Below are 24,261 nucleotides of genomic sequence, written 5' to 3'. Positions count from 1 at the left end.
CCAGTCCCCACATCTCTCTGGAGGGAGGAAGGAGAGGAACAGCTAAGTCAGCCAGGCCACCCTTCCCCTCTTGCAGTTCTTCCTCCTCCTCTTCCTACATGATGAAAAGCAATAGAACAGCTCCTCTGGGCCTGGAGAGCCCAACCTCCTCTCCCTAGGATGAGGCCAAGTCTGTGCCTCTCCTCCGAGCTCTCCACCGGCATCTGCATGGGGCCAGCTGACCATGGCAATGGAGGGAGGGCCACGTCTGCAGCCCCATCCCGGGTGAAGACTCTGCAGTGGCCAGCCTCTCACTCGCCCCATCTGTGGGCCTGGAGAACGGGAGACCCTGAAGAGCGCAGAAGCAGACGGAGACCTGCCACACCTGCAGGCTAGAGGGAAGGGGTGGGGCCAGAGCTGGCAGAGGGGACCTCCCCTGGTCCACCTTGGTCCAGCCAATTCTCAATCACATGAGGAGGACTTAGCATTAGATAACATGGTGGTTATCAGGTGCCAGCCTGCCTGGGTGAAAATGCAGATCTGCCTATTACCAGCTGTGCAATCTCGGGGGAGTCACTTAACCTCTCTGTGCCCTACTTCCTCAGTCCACAAAACAGTAACTTCCACAATGCTCACATCCCAGGGCGTTGGAAGCATTAAAAGTTAAAATGCTTGGCATGTGGTAAGTGCTTAATAAATGTTACCCGCTATTATTATTATTATTTAATTATTATTATTAGGTACCATCATCAACATCTTCATCCACAGGTCTCTGCATCAGGTACTAAACACACGAAGTAAATCCTAAGGTGCTATCAATGTGGTTGGGGAGCCGATGAGAAACCAGGGAAAAACACATGATTCAAATTCTAGCAAAATCTTTGACCTCTGGGTGTTAAAATGTCATTTGAAAGCAGGGCTCTATGGCTCTTTTAGAGCATGTCATCGTCTGATCTTTCACGCAATTTCTGAAGGAAACAAACAAAAAAACACTTACTGAGCAACTACTGTGTGCCATTCACTGTTCTAGCACTGGGGATGCCCTGACGGAGGCAGTGGGCCAGAGACCAGCCGTGACAGCGATGGGGACTCCCAATACGGTCTTAAGACACTGGAGTTTATCATCAAGCAGAAGGATGTGGATGTCGGGGGGAATAAGACCCTTTTCTGCACATGAGCCACACCAGACCAGCCAACTATACATGGGGTAGGTGGGTAAGGCTCCCCGTAACTTCCCCTGCTGGGGGCAGGTCATAGCTGGAAGAAGACAGACATGCAACCAGGGCACAGGAAACCACAAAAGACCTAAAAGTGGGGAACATAACGGACTTGGAAATCTCTTAGTGCAGCTGAAAGACGGGGAGACAGAGGCCCTGAGAGGACCACACCAAAGCCACGCCAAGTGAGATGCAGAACAAGGACTGGTCCCCAGGTGTCTGACTCCTGGAAGAACAGATCCACTTCGTGAACTGCGTAAGCAACCCGGGAGCACGGCACAGCGCCTGCCACAGCCAGAACAGCTGCCGGGCCCAGGCCAGCAGGCCCCTCTCTGCCACTTCTCTGGGCTGATGCTACCAGGCTAGGGTTGGTGCAGGATGCCAATATCAAACAAACTCCCTGAGAATGGGACGCAGGACAGGTGAGTTTTGATATGGAGATGAATGCAGAGAAAAGTTCCGAGTTGGAGACATCATGCTGGAGGAGCAGGCGGGGATGTGAGAGGCCCCTGCAAAGGCAGGAATATTTCCTGTTTGGAGGCAGAGTGGCAATAAAGACAGAGAAGCTCTGAAAAGACCACTGGAGACAGAATGGTTTTGGACAACAGTAAACTTTTTCATCTGTTCGAGGGCCACCTCCAAATCACATAACGTCTAACCCAGTCAACGTTTTTAGGTTTTAGGAAAACGGGGCTGATGAATACACTGACGGGGCTGCGGGGACCCTCACAGAAGAGAACGCCGCACAGTGGCCCAGAAGCCCCTGCAGGCCCTGGCTCCTGTCTCTCCCCAGCTGACGTTTATGCCCTTGCTCATGAAGGTCACACTCTGTCCCCATCTTCCCCCAATCCGTGCCTGACTACCTTCTATTTGTTTCACCCTAAATTTCACCTTGCTGGAAAAGTCTGCCCGGATGACCCCTCCATTACTCACTGTCCCTGCACCAGGACGTGAGCTACAAGCAGGCTGGGATCCTGTTTTGTCCAAAGCTCCCAGCACATGCCTCGCACACAGTAGGTCCCTGGTAATACTGGGAATGAATGAATGAATAAGTGAATGTTCTGGGTAAATCTAGACAGCGATACATGCATGTAAAATGTCTAGCACATGATACACCATAGATCCTCAATGGACGCTGCTTGGAGGACATTAAAACCGAACCCCAGCCCACGAGGTTGGCTTCCCATTCCTCCCGGAGAGTAGTCCTATGCTTAGCGAGACAGAAGCCTCTTGCCCGGCTCCCAACGTCCACTCTCAAGTCCCCACCCAACCCCAACAGGTAACTCCAGGACAAGGAGAACGCTGCCTTTACAAGACCCAGGAAGGCATCAGACCTGGGGGTAAATCTCTCCCGGAACCTGCGGGAGTGTCAATGTATTCTACAAAATAACAAAATGCCCTGCCAGCTGTATTGTTCTTAAAGGCAAGACGGAGTTGGTCAAAAGAAAAAAAGCGCAGGAGGCTGGCTCTGCCTTGATGTGGACAGGCTAAGCGATAACTTCCTCTAACCCACCCAGGCCAAATAACATGAGAGTTCAGGGACTCTTCCTGCTATCCACTGCTTCCTTTACTCAGCAGCCATAACAGAAGCATTGAGCAAATGTTGGGAGTTAGCAACACGCAGCCCATTCACAGATTCTAACCCTAGGAGGAACTAGATCAATATTGCGTGCTTAATCGTTAGAGGATCTTGTAGAACAACTGCTACCGTGTTTGTGTCATGTTTCATGAATTTCTGCTTTTATTTCTATTTAGCCCCTTTCCTACATTCTTTCAGGTTGTTCGCAATGATTTTTTTAAAATAAAAATTGGAGTCTTAATCATTTTCATCTTCTGTACTTAATGTCCAAAGCTAAAGTGCTTTTATAATAGGCTATTAATTTTCCTCTGGGCACAGTTTTAGCCTCATCTCATGGGTTTTGATATGAGGTATTCTCATTCTCATTCATCACCCTATAATATGAAATTCTAAGTTTGATTTCTCCTTTGATTTAAGAGTTACTTACAAGAGTTTTGTTGGTTTGTTTAAATTTTCTAATGCTAGCCTTTTAGAGGCTAACTTTTAATATATCTTATTGTTTTATAAATGAGGCTTGCACAATTTCTACTTTTGAAATCTATTATGTTTCTTTTGAGACAAATTAATTATCTATTTTAATTAGGGCATCTTAGAACATCTAGAAAATAGTCTTTAAAAAGAAAAGGCCATCTCCTAGAAGACACACACACACACACACACACACACACACACACCCCTTTGTAAAGAATTTCATATAATGCTTACCAAAGAAAGTTTTATCTTTTCAAAAGTAAATATCCAAACAAAGAAAGTAAACAACCTATTAAGGAGGGGGAGGAACTACCAGAATCTAAGGATTAAATTTCTCTGATCTAGTTCCATACTAGGAATTATTACCCACAATGGTATTGCTCTGTAACCCCATTTTAAAGACTATAAAACTGAGGCTGCCTGAGACTGAGTCAGCTACACTACTACATTTTAGCTGAGACTAGGTTTCAATTCCATTATCCCCTTCACCACAGAATCCAACTGTCTTCCAAAAGAAATACTAAAATATCCTCTGAACATCTTCTCTTGTGACATTCCTTAAGGTTGTTAATTGCACAAGGTGCAACCAGAAGGCAAGATTAAAACAAACAGGACTTTATCCCTGGTAAAGTGTGCTGGCTAGAAAAAGGAAGCCGATACGACTCTTTGAAGAGCTCCAGAAAGAATATTAAGCCATTTGCAGGCAGTGCCAAGCAAACCTGAAAGACCGGTGGATCCCAGGGAATCCTGACATTCTTCTCCCAACCCTGTCAATGTCTTTGCCTGCAAAAGTGGGACAGCAAATAGAAAAGGACCAGCGTTGCAGGAACTGACACAGGACCGACGCTGCTAAACAATACTGACAACGCACAGGAAGACAGCTCCTTAGGGGGAAATCTCTGAGCTCCATTGCTGTGGCCACATACAATGTCTGCAGTCCCCGAAGGGACATTTCAGCACACTGTTTCAATGCCAAATGACACATGCTACTGTAGGCTAGAGATCTTATTGGGGATGTAGAGCTGTATTCATCTGCTTCCCAGCAAGAAAAGCAGGACAGCTAGAGATAAACAGAAGTCAATCAAAGCAGAAAGCGACATCGGAAAAACTCACCTAATTCTGCCAGACCCGTTTTGCCGCATAAAGATAAGAGGCCTTTGGACAATATGGCTTCGGTATAAGAAATTCAGTGATGGCACCATTCCCAAAAGCAACTAAAGCAGTTAATATCAGGCATGTTCCCAGCATCCTTGAAGGTACTGAGATGGAAGAACAGTAATCCACTAATGAACTGAGGGTCTACGGATGCTCTATTTTGCAAGACTAATTACTTTTTTGAAAGTAAACCTTGTTCCAGAGTTTCAACACATGAAAATATCACCGAGCCTTACTCCCTAGTAGGGAAAGTAAGACTTCCAAATTTAAATACACTTGTCAAATCAACCCATTTAAAAAACAAAACAACAAAACAGAGCAGCAAAATCAATTCTTCTCCTACATATATACCCAATAGGAATGCTTATGAACATTTTTTTTTACCAAAAGACCTGCACAAGAATGTTCATAGCAGTGCTCTTTGTAATGGCCCAAACCCGGGATCCTTCCAATAAACAGAACAGCTATGTAAATTGTGGTGTGTTCCACAATGAAATACTATAGAGCCATGTAAATGGACAATTACAAATACATGAAACAATACAGATACGGAGTCAGCAAACTTCTTTGTAAAGGGCCAGATATAAATCTTTTGGTCTTTGTGGGCCACATGCCTTTGTTGAATCTACTCAACTCTGCCATTAGGGGGCAAAAGTAGCCATTGTTGGTATGTAAACAAATGGACATGGCCAGATTCCAATAAAGCTTTATTGATACATGCTGACATTTAAATTTCAGTGCTTTTCTCATGTCACAAAATATCCTTCTTTTGGTTTTCTTCCCAACCATGTATTTCAAAATATGAAATCCATTCTTAGCTCATGAGCCATACAGAAACAGACAATGGGCTAGATTTGGCCTGTGGGCTGTAGTCTGCCAACCACTGATGTGATCTCATATAATCTAATCACAAGCGATGTTCGGCAAAACAAAGTGGGCACAAGGGAGTATGGCCCACATGATTCCATTGCTAAAAAGAGGCAAAAGTAATCTATGGGGTCAGAAATCATGATAAAGGTTACCCTTGGAGACACAGGGATTAGAAGTGGGAATAAGGATCCTAAGGAGAAGGGAGCCGTAACTTATGCTCCGTGCTCTGGATCTGAGTCCTCATCATTCAAGCATGGCCACTTGGTTGAGCTGTACATTCATGATTTCTGCCCTCTTCTGTACGTATGTTCTGCTTCAAGTGAAATTTAGCAAGTGGTTAAAATCAAGGCAGGACCATTCAATCGGCTTCAAAAATAGACATGTAAAGAGAATCACAGCCTTCCAATTAAATTAGCTACAAAGCCATCACTATGGCCAGGTAACAGCCAATGCTCAAGCATTTACTTATTAAAGGTAGATTTAAATCACTTTTCCTCTAGCTGTTTTTGCATTTGCTTCCAGGGAGAGGTGCATTTCATGAGTTAAAGGATGGTGAGCCCATAGATCTCAATCAGGTTGTTTTTGTCCATGCTGGTAGGAGGCAATGGTGTTCGCCCGATGACCAGCTCCTCCTCGCGCAGAGATCTGCCATCGATACTGTGAACATAAACAGCATCTGGCAAAACATGTGGCCTTCAACCTGCAGCAGAACCTGTGCTGGATCCACACAAAGGAGAAAGGCCAGGCCTGGTTTCCATCTGATTCCGAGAGAATACGCAGTTAATTATTTTTCCTCACAGTCAGCAGCTGAGCCTCACCGAAATCTGTGCTCGTAATTATCACTGTAATTATTATTTTAATACAAATCAGCAACTTATCAAAATATTACCCTGTAGATACTACCTCGCTGCTGCAAGGATGGAGGGTGGAGGCCACCACCCCTGCCCTGCTCTGTGTGAGTGTGAGGATGGTGGGGATCCTGGTGAGGGTCCTTCTGCCACGGCCAGACTGCCAGCTTCACCAGTGCCCAAGTCCCACGGTCATTTTCATGCCTGTCCTCTCTTTAGAGATAGTGAGTCATGATCTGCATTTTCCATCATGGTTTGACCTTGATGGGTCTCACTGGTTCCATCCATGCAATGGGCAAACAGTGCCACCCTTTTGCAAAGTCAATGTGAAGAATTCCTAACCAGAATTGCTTTGTTAAAACATTCTGTGCAGCACAAGTGATCTTACACACGGGCTCCCCAGCCACACTGCCTGAGTTCAAATTCCAAGTCTACTGTCTGTGACTTTGGGCAATTCCTTGTTCTATGCCTCAATTTCCTCATCTGTGAATGGGAATAATATCATAAGGTTGTTATAATGATTAAATGAGATAGTCCATGAGATGCTGCTTAGCACAGTGCCTGGCACATAGCATTTAATAGATAATAGCTATTATTATTATTATTTTGAGAGTTGTAAACTCAAATCCTAACAGTGGTCCTGCAAGAAACACAAATAAGCCAAGTAGACAGGTGGGCTCCGTAGAAAACTGGAAAGAGGGGTTCCATGTAGGGGGACAACCACATCTTCCCCTGCTCCCTCAAATTATTACCTCTTTGGGAATAAAGGCCAGAATTTCAAAATTTTTCATAGGAATGCCAAACAATTTTTATTTTAAATCACTGATTTTTAAATGCTGGCCAGTAATTTAATTTAAAAAAAAAAAAAACTAAAATACCAAACCAAGGAGAATAAGAAAGCCAGCTCTATGCTGCCCAGCTCCAACCCACAGAGGGCCCAGCTCCCTTCATCGGTACTTCACAGCGTCCACTTTTATTGGGGGTTTAATACCACCTGCTCACTCCAAAAAAAGAGTTCGTCTGCTCCACATGATTTTTTTTTTCTTTAACCCTAACAGAAAGCCAAACAGCAGGCAGCCTCTGCCCTAAGAGGAGTTAACAACCGAGTCCACGCCCATCTGCAAACAGGTCAGTTTTTCTCCTAAGAGCTTCCCTGAGGTCATCTCCACCCTGTTCTCTGTCATCACCTCCTCTTCTAAAGAAGAGGGAATCAGATGTAACAATTCAAAAACTATTCCTCAGTAGGACTACGAGAAAGCGCAGGTAATGGGGGCATTTTACATGGGGAATGGGATCTTCTGTAATGCCTGATGACAAGCAAACAGGGTTCTCTGTTTGTGTCTTTTATAACAGCTGCCCCTTCTGAGCTGGGGATAAAAGAGAGAGAGGAAGAGAGACAATGAATAGGCTTTTATTTCAAAGAGAACATCTGCAAAGCATGGTCGTACATTAAAAAATAAATAGAAAACAGCCACCAGTCTGGGAGGAAAAAAAAAAGATTCCCCATTACCTCTCTAATTAATAAAGCACCATTTCACAAGGAAAGAAGAAAAAAAGAGAGAACAACTTTTCCACATCCCCAAAGAAAGGATGCTTAACGACGTAACCACTGCTCTACTTGATCCATCTAATCTGGTTCTAATACTCTCCTCAACTAATGTATACATTAGCTCTCCATTACGAAAAACATTTGTTTATTTTATTAACGTGAGTCTGGTTGAGTGCTAAGACCATGCCGTCCTTGGGCTCTCTTTTTATTGCTTCTCCTCTTGCTCTTTATAAAATGATTAGTCGTCTCCACTGCCCTTTTGAAATGCTGTTCCAGTTGTACTGTGGTTCTGTTATCCTGGTTCTGAAGACAGAGTCTAGGTTCACGGTTAAGTTAATGTAGTCATTATGGGCCCATTTGGGGACCCATTCATCACAGCTGATTCATGTCCAACACACGGGGGACTCGAGCACAAAGAGTCAGTGTGAAGTGGAAGCTCAGCGTGAAGCCAAGAGATGCACAGGAAGAGTCCAGACCCGAGTCCAGAAGATGGGCTGGGGAAGGCCCACAGCTATAGAAGCAATGCAGAGAGCGACCCAAACCCTCAGAGAGGGCCCACGACGGGGATGTCCACTCAAACAGGCCCAGAGCACAGTTCCTCCTAATGTCTAACTTAAATCCTTTCCACTTGGACTTGAGAACAAAACAGCACAGCTGTTTACCAGAAGCGCAGGGTATCTTCAAACTGGTTAAGCCAACGTTTACCAAACCTTGGTCATTCCATTGCCCCCCTGTCAGTCACACATCTAAACCGAGGTCAGGATTAGCATTAGAATGAGAGTTTTAGATACTACAATTTACACATTTTCATTATGTTAACTAACTTCTTTTTACATAAATGCCCCTTCACCTGCATGCTAAGCAGTAAGAGCCCTGACGCGGTCATTTTGATTGACTGGCTATATCCACCTATTTCCCCTAATAAACATTTAAAGATATATACAGCTATGACAAGTGTTAAAAAATGTTCACCCAAGAAGCAAGGGATGGGTGCATTTGGGAGGTCACAGATGCCCTGTTTCTTCGTCTGAGAGTATGGGTTACTTGGGTGTGTTCAGTTCGTGAAAATTCATCGAATTATACATTTAGAATAACGTGCACTTTTGTGTATATATTTTGGTTAAAAAAACATTTAAAAATATAGGCAAAAGTTAGGAAATAAATAAATTTTGCACAGGTATGAATAGGAACTCTTTATTAAAAGCTGCTACAGGGGCTTCCCTGGTGGCGCAGTGGTTGAGAATCCGCCTGGCAGTGCAGGGGACACGGGTTCGAGCCCTGGTCTGGGAAGATCCCACATGCCGCGGAGCAACTGGGCCCGTGAGCCACAACTACTGAGCCTGCGCGTCTGGAGCCTGTGCTCCGCAACAAGTGAGGCCGCAAGAGTGAGAGGCCCGCGTACCGTGATGAAGACTGGCCCCCGCTCGCCGCAACTAGAGAAAGCCCTCGCACAGAAACGAAGACCCAACATAGCAAAAATAAATAAATAAATAAACTCCTACCCCCAACATCTTCTTTAAAAAAAAAAAAAAAGCTGCTATAATAGAGACTGTTTACCCACATAGCACCTTCAATCACTGGTGTATCAGAATCCACGTGCATATCACACTTCGGATTCCTAGGGTCAGTCTGGAGCTACTCTGGCAAAAGATGTCCGTCCAGAATAAGTCCTCAAGCAAAAACAGGTAACATTAATCCACCCCATCATAAATAAATCTTCACCCACAGCCTCTTGTCTTCTCTCAGCACCCCAACTGGAGGTCACTGCATTTGGAACAATTTGATAATTTAAAAAATTTGTTTGGGGCTTCCCTGGTGGTGCAGTGGTTGAGAATCCGCCTGCCGATGCAGGGGACACGGGTTCGTGGCCCGGTCCGGGAAGATCCCACATGCCGCAGAGCCATGGCCGCTGAGCCTGTGCGTCCGGAGCCTGTGCTCCGCAGCGGGAGAGGCCACAACAGTGAGAGGCCCGTGTACCACAACAACAACAAAAAAAATTTGTTTCTTTGGGAGTCATCCTGCCTCCTGACCATAAACCCCATGAGGGCAGGCACAGCCGGCCTTCCCCCATACTTTGTAGTGCAGTGCCTGGTACACAAACACTCAAACACTACCTGTTGAAATAATGGGCAGATGGAGGAGTGGGTGGGAAACCTCTGGTGGATTTCACCCATTCATTCTCTCCTCGCCCCCCAGGGGTTACAAGGCGATGGGAGGGGAGCACTGCCAACTGGCCTGACTGCTCCCACATTCTTCTGCTCCAAGAACAAAGACGGGAGCCCCGTCTTATATTCACGCAGGGTTTCTGAGCCTCCAAATGCTTTCTCATCTGTTTATCGAATTACATCCTCACAAGTCAGTGAGGGGGTGGAGTGAGCTTATTAGCATCATCTGGCAGAAATGCCAAAAAGACTCAGAGGTGAAAGTCAGGGTTTGTCCCTTGACAGAGTCGGGACCTGAGCCAAGATGCTCCGGAACGTCCCACTCTTCCAACCCCTGGCCAGCTCTCTGACAACTCACAACATCCCAACACATGTTGTGGGGGGCGGGGGAGGGCAAGGTGGTGAGGCGCTCAGAAAAGTGAAGGCAGATGATTCAAAACAGCGTGTTACCCACGCCCCCGGCAGAGGGGAGACCAGTCCACCAAACTGGAGAATGCACGATTCTATTTTTGTTGAGGACACTGCCTTCACAACGTCCTAATGCCTAATGCTTACAAGAATTTGCATATTCTGGGTTTACACCAACGGCAGGGAGAGAAGGAAGGAAACCACCATCAGGCCTGCGGAAGGCAAAGGCACTCAGGGTAAAGAAGTGCTGTGAATAAACCATATGGGGATCACTGAAAAGTGACCACAGATGCTTATTTTTAGCTCGTCACAGTGAACACGGAGATCTTCTAAGCAGAGGCTGCAAACTTATCAGCCTAAAGGGCCCAGTCAGGTATCACAGGTAAAGGAAGAGATCTTGGGGCGGGGGGGCTCTCGGGAACCTGGAGGATCTCGGGAAGGTCCTCCCAGCTTGGCCAGTGGACAACAGGAAAGGCTGTGGCCCAGTGCTGCCACATCTCATGACTTTTTAAAGGCATTCCAAACATCCGCGCTGTCTTCTATCCTAATCCTTAGACTTCAGTTTTTATTTTAAGACAGTGTGGGCCAAAAGAAACCTACCCACGGGCCGTGAATACGAGGGCCGGTCTTGGAAACATCTCTCGTGGTGAGGCTGCGTCAGGTGAAGGTGGGAGCAGGGGCTGTGCCTCATCGCAAAGCCCTCCCAGGTAGGAAGGTCCCTGCATCGCAGGTGAGGACACCAAGCCCCAGGAGGCGAAGGAACGTGTCTGGGTCACACACTGCTCCCTCAACCTGACACTTCATGACACGCCTCCCAGCCCTCCCAGCTTCCAACCAGCTGCTCCCCTCACAAACCACATCTCTGGGTTTGTCTCTGGGCTCCTTATTCGGCCAGAAGATGCGCTTGAACTCCATGGATGGAGCAGTCAGGTCTCAAGTCTGGCAGCTTTGGGGGTGGGAGGAGACTTGAGGGCTTCCAGGCCCCACCTGACAGAGGACACCTTTCTCTTGTGTCCAAGAAGCCACTCTGGAGTGAACTGGGCTAGGACCGGAAAGGAAGCTCTCTGTTGATAGGCCGTGGCCCTAACCCTCTCCTGCTGGACCAGCCCTCCCTGAGGGGAGGGGCACATCTGTCCTGTTTCACAAAGGCAGTCCCAGTGCTGGGCACGGTTGGAGTGGAAGACGGGTGGATGGGTGAATGGGTGGACATGTGGATGGATGCAAGGGTGGACGCATGGAAGCATGGATAGATGCATGCACGGATAGGAGGGAGGGGAGACAGGGCAGGGGTAAAGGACAGGGGACTTACTGACTCTGAATTGGGTAGAAACCAAGAACGCAACTTTGGGGTCACCATGAACCTTCAATTCCTAGTCTGGTTCCCTCTTATCTCTCACTTTCATCCAACTTATTGTCTTGCTTTTATTACTTGTAATCAGTAAAACAGATGAGACTAAGAGCCCTTAACTTGCAGGACAGGATTCAATAAGACCATGTCTTCCCAGTGCTTCACAGTGTCTAGAGCAAGGTAAACATTCAATAAAGAGAAGCCCCCCTCCTTCTCATCAGGATCATAGTTACAATGTCTGTACCCCTTGGGTAGGGGATGTTTGCATCAATCTCTCTGCCCCATTAGCTCAACTCCTTTGGGCTTAAACCATGTGACTTGTGGCCAAGGATTACAGCAAAGGATCCCCTGGGAGGAGAAATGCTTGTCATTAGCATCCCCGGACACATCAGCGTGGATTAGATAAGCCAGCAGTCACCTGGCTGGAACAAACCAGGCCTGACACAGAACAAATCCATTTTGTTGCCCTCAGAGGGCCCTGAAGGAGATTTTCTCCTCCCCCAGAAGACTGGAGAATGCCTTTAGGGTCCCACCCCTTCCCCATCCGGCCAGGTGTCTGGGCTCGCAGACTCTGATAGTAATCACTCCAGCTCCCTGCTCACTACAGTGTTGACGGGTTGAAGGTGACACACACACTGGCCCTGTCCCCGCCACCTTCTTCTCAAGGCTCTGGCTTTCGATGGGGGAGGGAGCAGCCCTACAGGGATCAGAAGGGCACGACCCAATGAGTATCTGAGGGCAGACAGGTAGTTTCTGTTGCAGGTGGAAAGAAGGAAGTGCCTGCGTGTTCTTGGCGACGCCTCCTGGTTCCACCCAGGCTCCTGGGGAACAGTCATCGGTGAGCAGACCAGCAGGAGTCTGTCTCTCTGGTCAAGGAAGCTTGCACAGCACCCTCTTCCCCTCCTCCCCTGGCTGGGGGAGTTGGATTCAAAACACCTTCCTCCACCAACTCAGCAGTTCAAGTTCAATTACTCCCTAGGGTGCACGATGCATATTTCACTAAAGGGTGACACCTTCTTTTCCTGGACCATAAAATCCTGTCCTTGGGGCAGGGCACTGTGACCGAATCACTTACCTATGCACCTCCTTAAATGGGGTCTGTGGTTCCAAGGTTGGGGCCCTTCACAAGATGCTTAGAAGAGGGAGACAGTGGAATAGAGAGACTGAGAACACAGACTGCCTGGGTTCAAATCCCGGCTCTGCCATTTATACTGTGAACCTTGGGAAAGTTACTTAAGCTCCCTACGCCTCAGTTTCCTCACTGTAGCATGAGGTTTAAATAAGCTAATATTTGTAAAACACCCCAAACAGGGCCTGGTTCTATTAAGCATCGTGACTGTTGGCTGTTGAAACATAACAGTGCATTCCTTAAAGGAATAAAGTACATAAGGAGGACAAGAACAGTGCCTGGCACATCGTAACTGCTACACAGGCATCATTACCGTTATTACGATTACCCTTCTATTTGTCTCGTTATTCAGGGGTCTGATTCAAGGAAAACTGCGTATCTCAGGGTTGGCACATTTTTAGGAATCTGCAACAAGTGAGAAAAGTGGTATGAAGATTTTCAGGAATGAGCTGGCTGCATTTAGGGTTTGTCAAAGAACTACACAGACAAGGCACTCTGCAATCTGCACATCGATTGGAATGGGGCAGTCCTGGGTCTGGATCCCAGTTGTGCTGCAACCCCAGCATTGCAAGCTGCTTCCCTGCTCTGAGCCTCAGTTTCCTCATCTGTGAAGTGGGGACAGCAACAGTTCTATCCCACAGAGTTAGGAAGATTCACTGAGATAGTGAGGTAATGTCTTCAGAGCTTTCATTATCCCTGCCACATAACTGGTACTCAGAAGGGCAGCAATCTCTAGCCAGGAGTCCTTAGTCTCAATTCTGTATATAACACCTTCTTACATCCTGAATTATTATTTTTTCGTGTGAGCAATTAACATCATATGTGCATGATTTATGATTTGTTTTTAAACTGGACACTGTACAGTATCTTTTCATTTTTGTAAAAATAACATATTATCAAGTTTGTCTTTAGATAGCCCTGTCCTTAATGGTATTTTCAATAGCCACCAACCTTGCCTGGTAGAGTACAGGGGTTTAAATTGGCACAGAAATTTAAAGCAGGTTTTATTGGTACGTGGTACAAATTAGTTACAGATAGAGTTTGGCTTTTTCCCCATCTTCAACTGTCTTTGATTCAACTTGTACAAAATAACTGCTGTTCTATTAACTGCATACCACTCTGTGATTGCAAATTAATAATAATAGTAGTAGTAATAAAAAAGATAACATCATATATGCAAAACACCTGAAGGATGCCCGGCAGCTGGCACTCAACAATGCTCCTCCCTCCCCCACATTCCATCCTGCTCCACGCTGACACATAGAGGAGTTGGACGCACTCTATTGCCTTGGATTACACTCAAGCCTTACTTGGCTTGGGAAAACGAATAATTGCGAAAATTTGCTTATTTTCAAACATACTAAGAGTTTCTTTTTAAGAACAACGGCTCACATTTGGCCGTTGTTATTATTAGGTGCCAGGCGCAAATTGGCTCCCACGTATTATTACATTTCAGCCTCACATAACCCTATGAGGTGGCCCTGATTTTCAGAGGAACGAAGTGAGAATGACTTGCCCAAGATCCCAGGGGTGGCCAAGAGCAGAGCCGGGACCTGAACCCGGCAAAGGCGGACCCAAGGATAGTTAATGGAGGCCTCTTTCGCTTGTGCTGGGGCCTGACACGGGTTTCATGTGACTCTTCTCCTGTTCCCATACCCCTTCCTTTGAGCTTGGGTTTTGTTGAGGTTGAGTTTGTATTTTATTTATTTTTTCATTTTCCCTAAAGTATCTTCTTTCTGGTTCTGGTAGATAGGGGCTGGGGGCAATAGAAATGGGAGATGCAAAGGAAAAACCGGGAGAGTTATAAGTGACAAGTCTTAGGGCAGTATTGACCAAGATAGAGACCAGGTCCAATTATGCTGGCAGCTTGCATTTTTGTCTTTCTGCATGTAGATTTAAGGCCCCACTGATCATAAATAACTCTGGGTGGAAGGACAGACACTTACTGCAGAGATATCCTTAAGGATATTTTGTTTTCTGGGGAAACACACGCACACGCACACACACACAACGATGTCAGATATCTGCTCTAGCTCAAAGTAATTTCCTTTTCTATTAAGACCATGGATCAAAGTTGGACAATCCCCAGCAAACAGGAACTTATGCTTTGGCTTCCTATTTGCAAAACAGCAAGCATTTGACACTCAACCTTCTGGAAGATTAAAATAAAAAGAAGTGATAAACTAGAGAGAACGTCTAAAGTGTAAGACTGGAAGGAAAGTGAATATATATGTGAAATATATATAAGCATATAATAATTTCTACTTTTATTTATCTATTTAACATTTTCCAGTACATGATGAAGCAGATGGCAACATTTGCATCAAGATAAATATTGTTCAGTGATGCATATTTCTGTATACAAAGTGTAATGCACTGCTCAGGCAAAATAAACCTCCATTGAGAGTGTGAGAAAAACAAACCATCAATAAAATACCCTCTGTTCTCTCTGGTCTCAAAACATTTGGATAGAAAGAAAAGCTACGCCTCTGAGGCTGTTAGAACCAGAGGCGATCTGGATACAGTGAACCAATTTTTCAAAGTCACTGCCAATGTCTGAAAAAGTCCTGAGTTATCTGAGTAATGTGAAGTATGAGGAATTTCTGCCGAAAATTCAACATTTCAAAGGAGTCAGACAATACAGAAAGTCCATTCTACTTTAAGAGTGTGTCAGTGAGTGTGTGAGTGAGTGTGTGTGTGCGCAATAAAAAATTAGGTTTCTTAAATGAAACTTACTGGGTAATAGTTTATCTAAGGGCACAAGCAATATATGTGAGGACTTCAGAGGATCAGTGGGGGCAAAGGGCAAGAAAATAAACATTCGTTACATTAACATACAGTTCTCTTTCATTCTCCCCAAAATTGATTCAGAACCTGCAGTGTGATCTTTTTGACACTCTCCTCAATGTTTTCCCTCCCTTCATAAGTGAGCCCATCTGTTTCTTACATTCTGAGATGACAATAAAATCCACAGCTTACTGGAGACCCAATGAAGGGATGAGTATCACGGCCGCAAAACTCAGCTGCCATCCACCCAATAATTCTAATATGTAAGAGCTCTGACAAGGGTGGAGAGGAAAAGGGGAGCTTGCAGATCTTTTAGGGATATGCCCGGCTCGCCGCCACCTGCACTCTCTCTGGCTCTGTCTGCTTGAGAAACTGGGTGTTTCTTTTTGACTTCTTAAAATGCACCAAAATTACAATCAGGTCCTTCCATTGGGGTACAGCTCCCCAAACATAAAAGGTACAAGCTCTGGGAGGGTGAACACAAGGAAGCAGCAAGGTCTGGTTGAGAAAATGCTCTGTCCACAGCGCCTGCCTGACACTCCTTGGGACACACCCACTGCCACCACCACCAGAGCCACAGAGTCCCTCTGCATCCCAAAACCACAACTGTCCTCCCCACCTGCATCCTCTGCAGAGCACAGAGACAAAGCATCATCTCCCAAGCACGTGCCTCACCAGCTCTTTATGAGAGTCATCTGGAAAATCACAGGGAATTTTTTTTATGTCCCACTCCTGAGTCTCCCGCCAAAGCATCACACACCGGCAGCCTCGGCAGGGTTTGCAAACAAACCATATGTTCTGAGGGCCTCAGTGGCCTGCCGCAAGGCCTGGTCCTCTCCTCCCAGCCTGCAGCCTAAGCTCAGACAACGCCGGACTTTGGGAACAGCCTGCCCCCTTCTGGTCTCCTTGAGCTCCGTGGAAGGGCAGGGCTTGGGTGGGCACAGCTAGAGAAGGACAGACCCCCAGCTCCATCCGGCAGGTCTGTGCTGTGATTTCAGGATCTAGCAGGGCACTGGGGTAGACGTCGGGGAAAGGAAGAGAGAGGACACAAACAGATAAAGTACAAATCCAGGAGAGACAGCAGTGAACAACCGCATGGTAGACAACCACAAAGAAGGGAGAAGGGCAGAAAAAACAAAATACAGCTATGTCTATATCGGAAGAAATTGAGACACTGGGAGATGTGTGTAGGGGGATAGTCACTGGACTTACAGGTGAAAGCAGAGTTTCAGAAAAGCAAAGCAACTCTGCTGCTGGAACTGGTGTTCCAAAAGGAATAAAAAAGGAAAAGTGGCACGCTCCCACTAACCTTCCCAATTGCAAACCTCAGTGCAGCCGAGCTGGGGGATGAGAGAGTAAGACACAGAACTGAACGCACAAAGCAGGTGTGGACATAGGACCCAAAATGTCAGGGATCCAGGAAGAAATCAACCAACCAGGCCTCCTTCCTTCCCTCCGCTTGTTTCAACAGGTGGTATTTGCCTGGAAAGGCACCTCCTGATGCCTGTCCGGACCCCCGGATGCAAAGGGTACAGTAAGCCCTATGCCTCCCACGTGTTCCCCAGGCTAGTGGTGCATGTCCTGACGCCCTCCCACCCCACCTCCCCGCAGGCCTCCAAATCTAGAAAGAACTTCTAATTGCGTTTCTTCTATCCACTCCTGGAGTTCAAAGGCAGTGTCTGAGAGTACTCTTTGCTATAAATAAGAGGCATTCGGAATGTTCTGGTTCTCCATCAGGAATCTCACTCCACTCTCCTCCCCACAAATGGGGAAAAGATGTCTCTCCCTGCTACCCACACAGACCAGCCAGCAACGTGAAATGCCATCGCATCACGTCTTGGGCTGGCTCAGCCCACAGGTACAAAGAGCAGCGCTGTGGCAAAGAGGGTCGCCTTGACTCCAAAGAAGTTTAGCAGATCAAAGAGCATCACGCTGTGTCCGAAGGCAGCCTTCAGTGAAGCCTCCCAAAGTGACAAACGACAGAGACATGCATTCAACACCTGAGAGCCTGAAACTACCCCCTGGTGTCTAATGTCCGCAAGGGCTGGGAGAAACTCTCTAGGCAATCGGAGTAATGAAGATACAGACAGACACACAGCACATCGTTATGCCTCAAGACAGACATGCCCACAGGGCACTGAGACTCTGGCCCGAAGTTGGGGACTCTGACCTCTCCTGTGTGGTCCTAGCTCAGTGGGCTAAACAAATCAGCCCAAAGAAGGTGTGAAAGTCACCCCTGGAGAAGTTGGGGGCAGGTAGAAGACACCCTGATGGCCCCAGAAGATCTGCGGAAGGAACAGTTTCAGAGCCTGGTCTGTTCACACCCAAGGAGGGCAAAGTAAACCACAGAAGCCTAAGTCGAGATGATGTGATCTGACACACAGCTGGTGACAGGAATTAGCCACACACACGAGACAGAGAGCCAAACACAACCACCTAGGAGAAGGGGCCATGCCCTGACACTGGAGAGACGGCACCAGGACAGGGCAAGGTTAGACACGCGCAGGGTGGAGACAAGAGTCTCAGACTTCCAGGGATGGAAGACAGGAGACTCAAAGTAAGACCAGGCACCCAAGACTGAGTCTTGACTCCGGGGCACGGCTGAGGACTTGGGGCACCGATCCCAGACCCCCTCCCTCTCAGGCTAGGCAAAAACAACGAGGCAGCAAGCTGAGGACTGAGTTGCCTGCACCCAGCTGGGCAAAATCCAGAGATGCGGTGAGCACCACCGCCTAGAGCAGCAGCTGAGGATCCCGGCACGGTCCAGGCACTCAGACCGGGAGCGAGGCGCCAACACCCACATGCACAGAGCAAGTCGGGGCGCCCAGCGAGAGTGACAGGGTACAGGGGCCCAGCCAGGCTCCGGTAACCCCCAAAGCGCCTCCTCTGGAGATAACTTCCCCAGACCCCAAGGGGGCAGTCCTCAGACTCGGGATGGGGCAGCCGTCGGCCCCTGAGCCTGGGAAGGGACCGAACCCCGGCTTCCAGGGGAAAGAGATGTGGAGCCAGCAGGCTTGGGGAGTCCCGGTCTGATGAGCGGGGTTCAAGGGCTGGGGGGCGTGGGGTCGGGCCGCCTGCCCGCTTGCCTCCCTCCTTCCCTCCGGGACGCGAGCCGAAAAGGCATCTTACTTACCAGCGCCCGCGCGGCCAGTGCCCCTCGGCTGGCCGGCTGCTGCGCGCGGGGTGCTCCGGGGCCGCCTCCTCGCGCCCGCGCCGGCGGCCCCCGTCCTCCTCCGCCTCCGCCTCCGCCGCCTCCTCCTCGGGCTGCAGCCGGCTCGGCGGGCAGGTCCCGGCGCTCGCGGCGCGGGGCCGGGGGCGGCTGCTCCGCGCCACCGACCGCTGCACCCCCGCGGCGTTCCCCGGCCCCGGAGTCGAGGCTGCTGAAATTCCACACGACCAGCGTCTGCAGCAGCAGCACGGTGAGCGCCGCGAGCAGCGCCGAGTGCGAGCGCCGGGCCAGCCTCCGAGCGCACGGCGCCGCCACCATCTTCGGAGCGCGGCGAGCGAGCGGGGCGCGGGGGACCCCGGGCGCTACGGGCCGCCCCCGCGCTCCCCGCGGCTCCCGCGGCCGCCGCCGCCGCCGCTCAGGCTCCCGCTCTGGTCGCCGCCGCCGCCGCCGCCGCCTCGGCTCGCCGCCGCTCCTCCGCCGCCGCCGCCGCCTTCACCGCCGCGGCGCGGAGTTTTCAGACGGGCAGGGACCCGGACGTCACCAGGAGGAGGGAAAGGCGGGGAGGCGGGGAGGCGGGGAGCTGGAGGCCGCGGAAGGGGGCGGCGGGCGCGCGCGCTCGGGCGGGGCGCGCGGGGAGGGCGGGGGGCCTAGCCCGCGGGGCTTCCCCCGCCCCGCAGCCCCTTGCCTGGGCTGGGGTCGCCGGGGGTGGGGAAGAGACTGCGGGCAAGCGGGCTGGGGTGGAGAGGGGTGGGGCCTGGGGGCGGAGCACGGGAGGGAAAAGGAGGAGGGAGAGGAAGGGGGTGGGGGCGAGCTGAAGGGGCCCACACCCCACCCTCAGGACCCGAGCCGGAGTGGGTGGGGGAAGGGGGACAGTTCCCGCGGCCGAGAAGACGAGGAGGGGTCAAAAAAGCCGGGGGAGCTTTGGGTGAGGGTCGGCCCGCTCAGAATCTAGGGGAGGTCGGGAAGCTCTGGTGGTCCTAAGATCCCCTTCCATGTGGGAAGCAAGCACGAGGCAGCTGAGTGGAGCGGGCTCTCCGCCCGGAGTTTGCGGTCCAGGTGTCTTCTATGAGCACAGAGACTGCTTGGCAGGTGGAGACGGGAGAAACGTGTCAGGAATGTGTCGTCCAGGGAAGGGGCTCACGCTGTGGATCCCTGGATCCCTGGCTTGAAGGGGCAGGGAGGAGGCTACAAATGAGTGTGAGTGACTTCTGAATCACACCCCACCCCCTAGTGCCAAAGATATACTGTACTAAGTGCTTTATTGAGTCACTTCTCTGATCCCTAAGGACGAACAAGCCAAGAGACTTCCAAACCCAGTTGGCAAGCAAGTGCTTTCATGGGGAAAGGGAGACGCAGTGGAGTTTCTCAACCTTCACTGGCTGCAAGCCCCAAAGTCTGGCCCCTGCGTTCCACCAGGTCCATTCTTCTCATCCACCCTGAAGCCCGTCTTCCTGACTGCACAGGGCCCACCTCCTGGGGGAACAGGTCTTGCCTTCTAAAGTGGAGTTCTTTCCCATCAGGGCTGGACTGTCCTGGTGACCTTGAGCCAGGAGGACTCCTCCCTGGGCCTGAGCTTCCTCCTCTGCCAACGACGGTTAAGGCTGACGATCCCAACGGCCTCAAGTTTCATAGTCAGCCTTCTCTGACTCAGTCTTTCCCTCCCCTGTCCTCTTGCCCAGCAGCCCTGAACACATGGTGAGCGGATAGAGGGAGTGGGTGGCCCAGACAGGACTTAGCACTATCAGAATACAATAGCAGATCAAATCCCCGGCTTGTCAGTCTTGGACTCGGGGTGAACGTTTTGCATCTTGTCCACTGTGTTTGTAAACCAGATCCTAATTTTAAGGGAGGAAAGTGAAGGAATAAAGAGGCTCCATCAGAGGAGGCAGGGAAGAGATGGTTTCATCCACTCAACGACAGTCTGTGGACATCAAGCCGTGTCAGACACTGAGCGAGGTGCAGGAATCCAAAGGTGGGTAAGGCTTCATTTCCCCTTCAGCAAGCTTGGGGTCTAGAGGAGCCTGATGTGCACGTCGGTCGTTAACAAGCAGTGAGGTCAGTGTCACTTTGGAGATGTGCACAAAGTGCTATGGGTTCATGAGGGTGGGGCAGGAGTGACCACCAAAAAGATGCTTTCTGGATCCAGGTAATAAGCCAGCCCGCTTCCCTGAACTGGGAGTGTAAAATGCCAGCTGGTGGCGGGGGGCGTGGTCTGAACTTCAAATGAGACTCAGCCTTCAGATTACCCAAGCCTGGCCAGCCGTGTAGCCAGGCACAGAGGCCTCCCCCTTGCGCTTAGCCCACCTAACCAGGAGTGAGCTAGAACAGAGGCGAGCTCCTATGGCCATGCCACAAGTCTCTTGTCATCTGTTTATCACCTGGGAATATTTTGGTTACAAGTAATAAAGCATTTATTATACCTTTAAAAATAGAGTTTGCTGGATCATATAACCAAATGTTCTAGAGTAAAGGTATCAGGTGAAGTTTGATCCAGCAAATCAGAACTATGACCTAGGACTCTTTTACTCTCCATCTCTCCTCTCTGCCTTTCATGAGGTCTGCTTCATCCTGAGGTCCTCTCTTCATGTCACAGCCAGACATCAGTTAATTGTATCCTTTGTTCATTTCTAGCCGAGGAGAAGGAGGGTCAGTATTTCCCAGCATTCTCCTCAAAGGTCCAGATATTCTCTCTTTTTGAACCAGCTTTAGGTCATAGGTCACCCCTAAACTAAGCACTGTGGCCAGAAAGATAGACTGTGCTGATCAGCTTGGCCAAGGCCCCATATACCTCCTCTGGCACCGGGGCGAAGCCAGCTTCCCTACAACCACCTGGATGTTCTATAGGGATCAGGATCTGACAGGAAGGTGGGAATAGGTGCCGGGGAGGCTGCTTCTACTCTATGCAGCCACTGTGATGCTTACATGACCTTGGGCAAGCCACTCCTTTCCCAGGACTTCAGTTTCTTTCATGCCAAATGAAGGATTGGATGAGATGGTCCCCAAGATCATCATGTCATGTCCCCAAAACTCTTCCTCGTGTCTAAAGAGAGCTTTTCAATCCAGCAGAGGCTGCCCTGGAGACTCTTGTCATCCCTGCCCTCTGGCCCGTCTTTGCTTCAACGGCTCTGCTGCGTTCTTCCTCTAAGCAGCAATGATGTTATCTGCTTCCTCCACGTGATACGTTTAACCACAGTCCTTTGGGGCCCACACTCTGGTTCAGCTCCCTCGAGGGCCACAGGCTGAAGGAGTGAGGTTAAGGATCCAGGCCCCCAAGTCCCTGGAGAAAGAGAGAGTGGTTTGTTTATCTCAACTCCTAAAATGCCACATGAAAAAGAGGTTTAAAAGCTCCGGGCAGGTTATGGGTGCCATAAACAGCTTATGTGAGGTTTTTAGGAGGAAAAAATCACCTGAGATAGAGGAGCGGGAAGGCAGAATTCTAGGGCCCACCTTCCTGCCCCAGGGCAGACGAGCAGCACCTCAGGCACCTTCGTGGAGCTCAAGCACTGCCTGAGACTCCGGCGGCAGTAGCCATTAGCAACAGCAGCAAGTTTCTTGAGAATTTTTAAAGCTCATTCAGTCATTCAACACAGATGTATTGGACCCTATTATGTGCCAGGCGTCATGCTGGGCAGGCGAGATATAGAAATGAAGAAGATTCCCTAAGGAATTTTTCTTTTTAAGTACGGTTCTTACTCTTGCATTAACTGAGAGCCAGAGCTCAAAAAAGTTCCAGCTGATTTGTGGGATTCCCTTCCCTTCCCCATCCCCAAATCTTGTTTCATCACTGCTTTCCAAGGAGAGGAGAGAAAATCAGTGAATCAGTAGTTTTGAGCTCCTGGTTTGCCCAGCACTAGGCTCGGGGCCGAGAGGGAAATCGGGAGGAGAGGCGGGGCACGGTCTTCACCCTCAAGGAGCTGTCAGATTGCCAGCTCTGCCGCTTTTTAACTGAGACTCTCAGCATCAATTGTTCCCTTCTTTATGCCTCAGTTTTTTCATCTGTAAAATGGGGGGATAATAATAGGGCTTTTCTCATAGATTTCTTGTAAGGATTAAATTAGATAACCCATGTAAAGATTTTTTTCTATAGAGACTGGCACACAGTAAGTGCTCAATAAAGGTAAGGCATTATTGATTTCTTTTATAACAGTAAGGCAGAGTCGAAAGATATAAGAGGGAGAAAAGCATAGTCAGGGAAGGCAGCCTAGAAGAAGCGGCACTAAACCTAGTCCTTGATTTTGATGGAGGACTGCCAAGTACCCCAAGGGCGGGGAGCTGGTCTCATTCTTCTCGGCTCTCTCTGGCACTTTCCATAGTGCAGGGCACTGAGTCAACTCTGGTTGAGCAATGAACACCAATGACAGGCGTGCAGCTGGAAATGAGCCTAGTGTGTTCCTCCAGCGGCAAGACAGCTGGCGAGTGGAGCTTGGTACCCACAAGTTCGCAGACCCCATCACAGCAACTTTTTAGTTGTATGATTTTAAGCAAGTTGTTTAACCAGACTTCAATATCTCCATCTGTAAAAAAGTGAAAGAGAGTAATACCTATTTCTTAAGTTTACTAGGGGGCAGGGACAGGGAAGCGGCGTCATATATTTCCTATAAGATGTTGGCACTGACCAATGGCAGAGTTGAAGGAATGTTAGCAGGCTGGTCTGTAAGGAAATGCTCTCCCCTTCTCTCAAATAGTTCTGGCAGAAGGTACCAGAGACCTAGGGCTTGACATGCCTTCTTCTGAATTTAAATAAACTTCAGCCTAAGAATAAATTTAGTCAAATATGTGGTTATTATTTTTTAAAATCTTAAGCATGTGCCTGTTTCTTTTTGGTTTACTAGAGGCTTTTTTTACCCAGACTCTACAAATTGACCCTGACTTTGCTCTTAAAAAATTAAAAACCTCCCCCTAGGTTTCACTTCTGCATCATCAGAAGTGAAATCATCAACATGGGTCACCTGTTCCTGAGTGTCATCAGAAGAGAGATATCATCAACATGGGTCACCTGTTCCTGAGTGTCAGCAGGAGAGTTATGCATGGAACATCCATCTTTCCATCCCCAGGAATTCCTAATTCTCTCCAACAAGTGCATGCAAACACCAGGGTTCCAGGGCGCTTGGAGGTCAGAAGAGCCAGGATGCCCAAAGCCCCTCCCTCGGGGCCCCCAGAAGCACATGAAGCCATGAACACGCATCACCTGTATCACACACCCCCCCCCCAACCCAACCCAAGAGAAGGAAACAGCCTCTGTTCAGACCACAGGCTTAGGCAGAGGACATGCCCCGCCAGACTCCCAGCTGTGCTTCTGAAACCTGCAGCTTTTCCAGAGAACCATCCAGCCACTGTATCAGCAGAGGGAGCTCTAGGTAGCAAATAACTGTCCTCTGACAGCAGACAGTACTTTCCTGTAGAAAAGATTTGTAGGAAACAAGGAAAAGCAGGGGTCCTAAGTGGAGCTGGCGTCCATCCTGTGCAGAAGAAAACGCCACCAATTTGCAAGGGTAGCTTGGGGGGTGGGAGTCAGGGCTGGGTAGTGATCCGGGAGAGGAAGAGACACCAGTTGAGGAAAAGATGCATGAAAGTCACCACACTGCTTAGC

At 49.0% G+C, this 24,261-nt stretch overlaps 1 protein-coding gene across 2 annotated transcripts in view; it reads right to left on the bottom strand.

The window, feature by feature from the left end:
- XYLT1 (xylosyltransferase 1) overlaps positions 1-19,297 on the bottom strand; it is a 312,287-nt gene extending 292,990 nt beyond the window's left edge. The window contains exon 1 of one of the 2 annotated variants that reach the window (XM_033416459.2): positions 18,636-19,297. In XM_033416459.2, coding sequence (XP_033272350.1) covers positions 18,636-18,989 — 354 coding nt within the window. In that variant the 5' untranslated portion in view covers positions 18,990-19,297. The remainder of the gene's footprint in view (positions 1-18,635) is intronic. The other variant, XM_004285733.3, reaches the window with a different exon arrangement.
- Positions 19,298-24,261: the final 4,964 nt, after the last annotated feature.

Source organism: Orcinus orca, chromosome 16 (genome assembly GCF_937001465.1).
Source record: "Orcinus orca chromosome 16, mOrcOrc1.1, whole genome shotgun sequence".
In the NCBI taxonomy this organism is placed as follows: domain Eukaryota; kingdom Metazoa; phylum Chordata; class Mammalia; order Artiodactyla; family Delphinidae; genus Orcinus; species Orcinus orca.
This window is presented reverse-complemented; position numbering and strand designations above follow the sequence as displayed.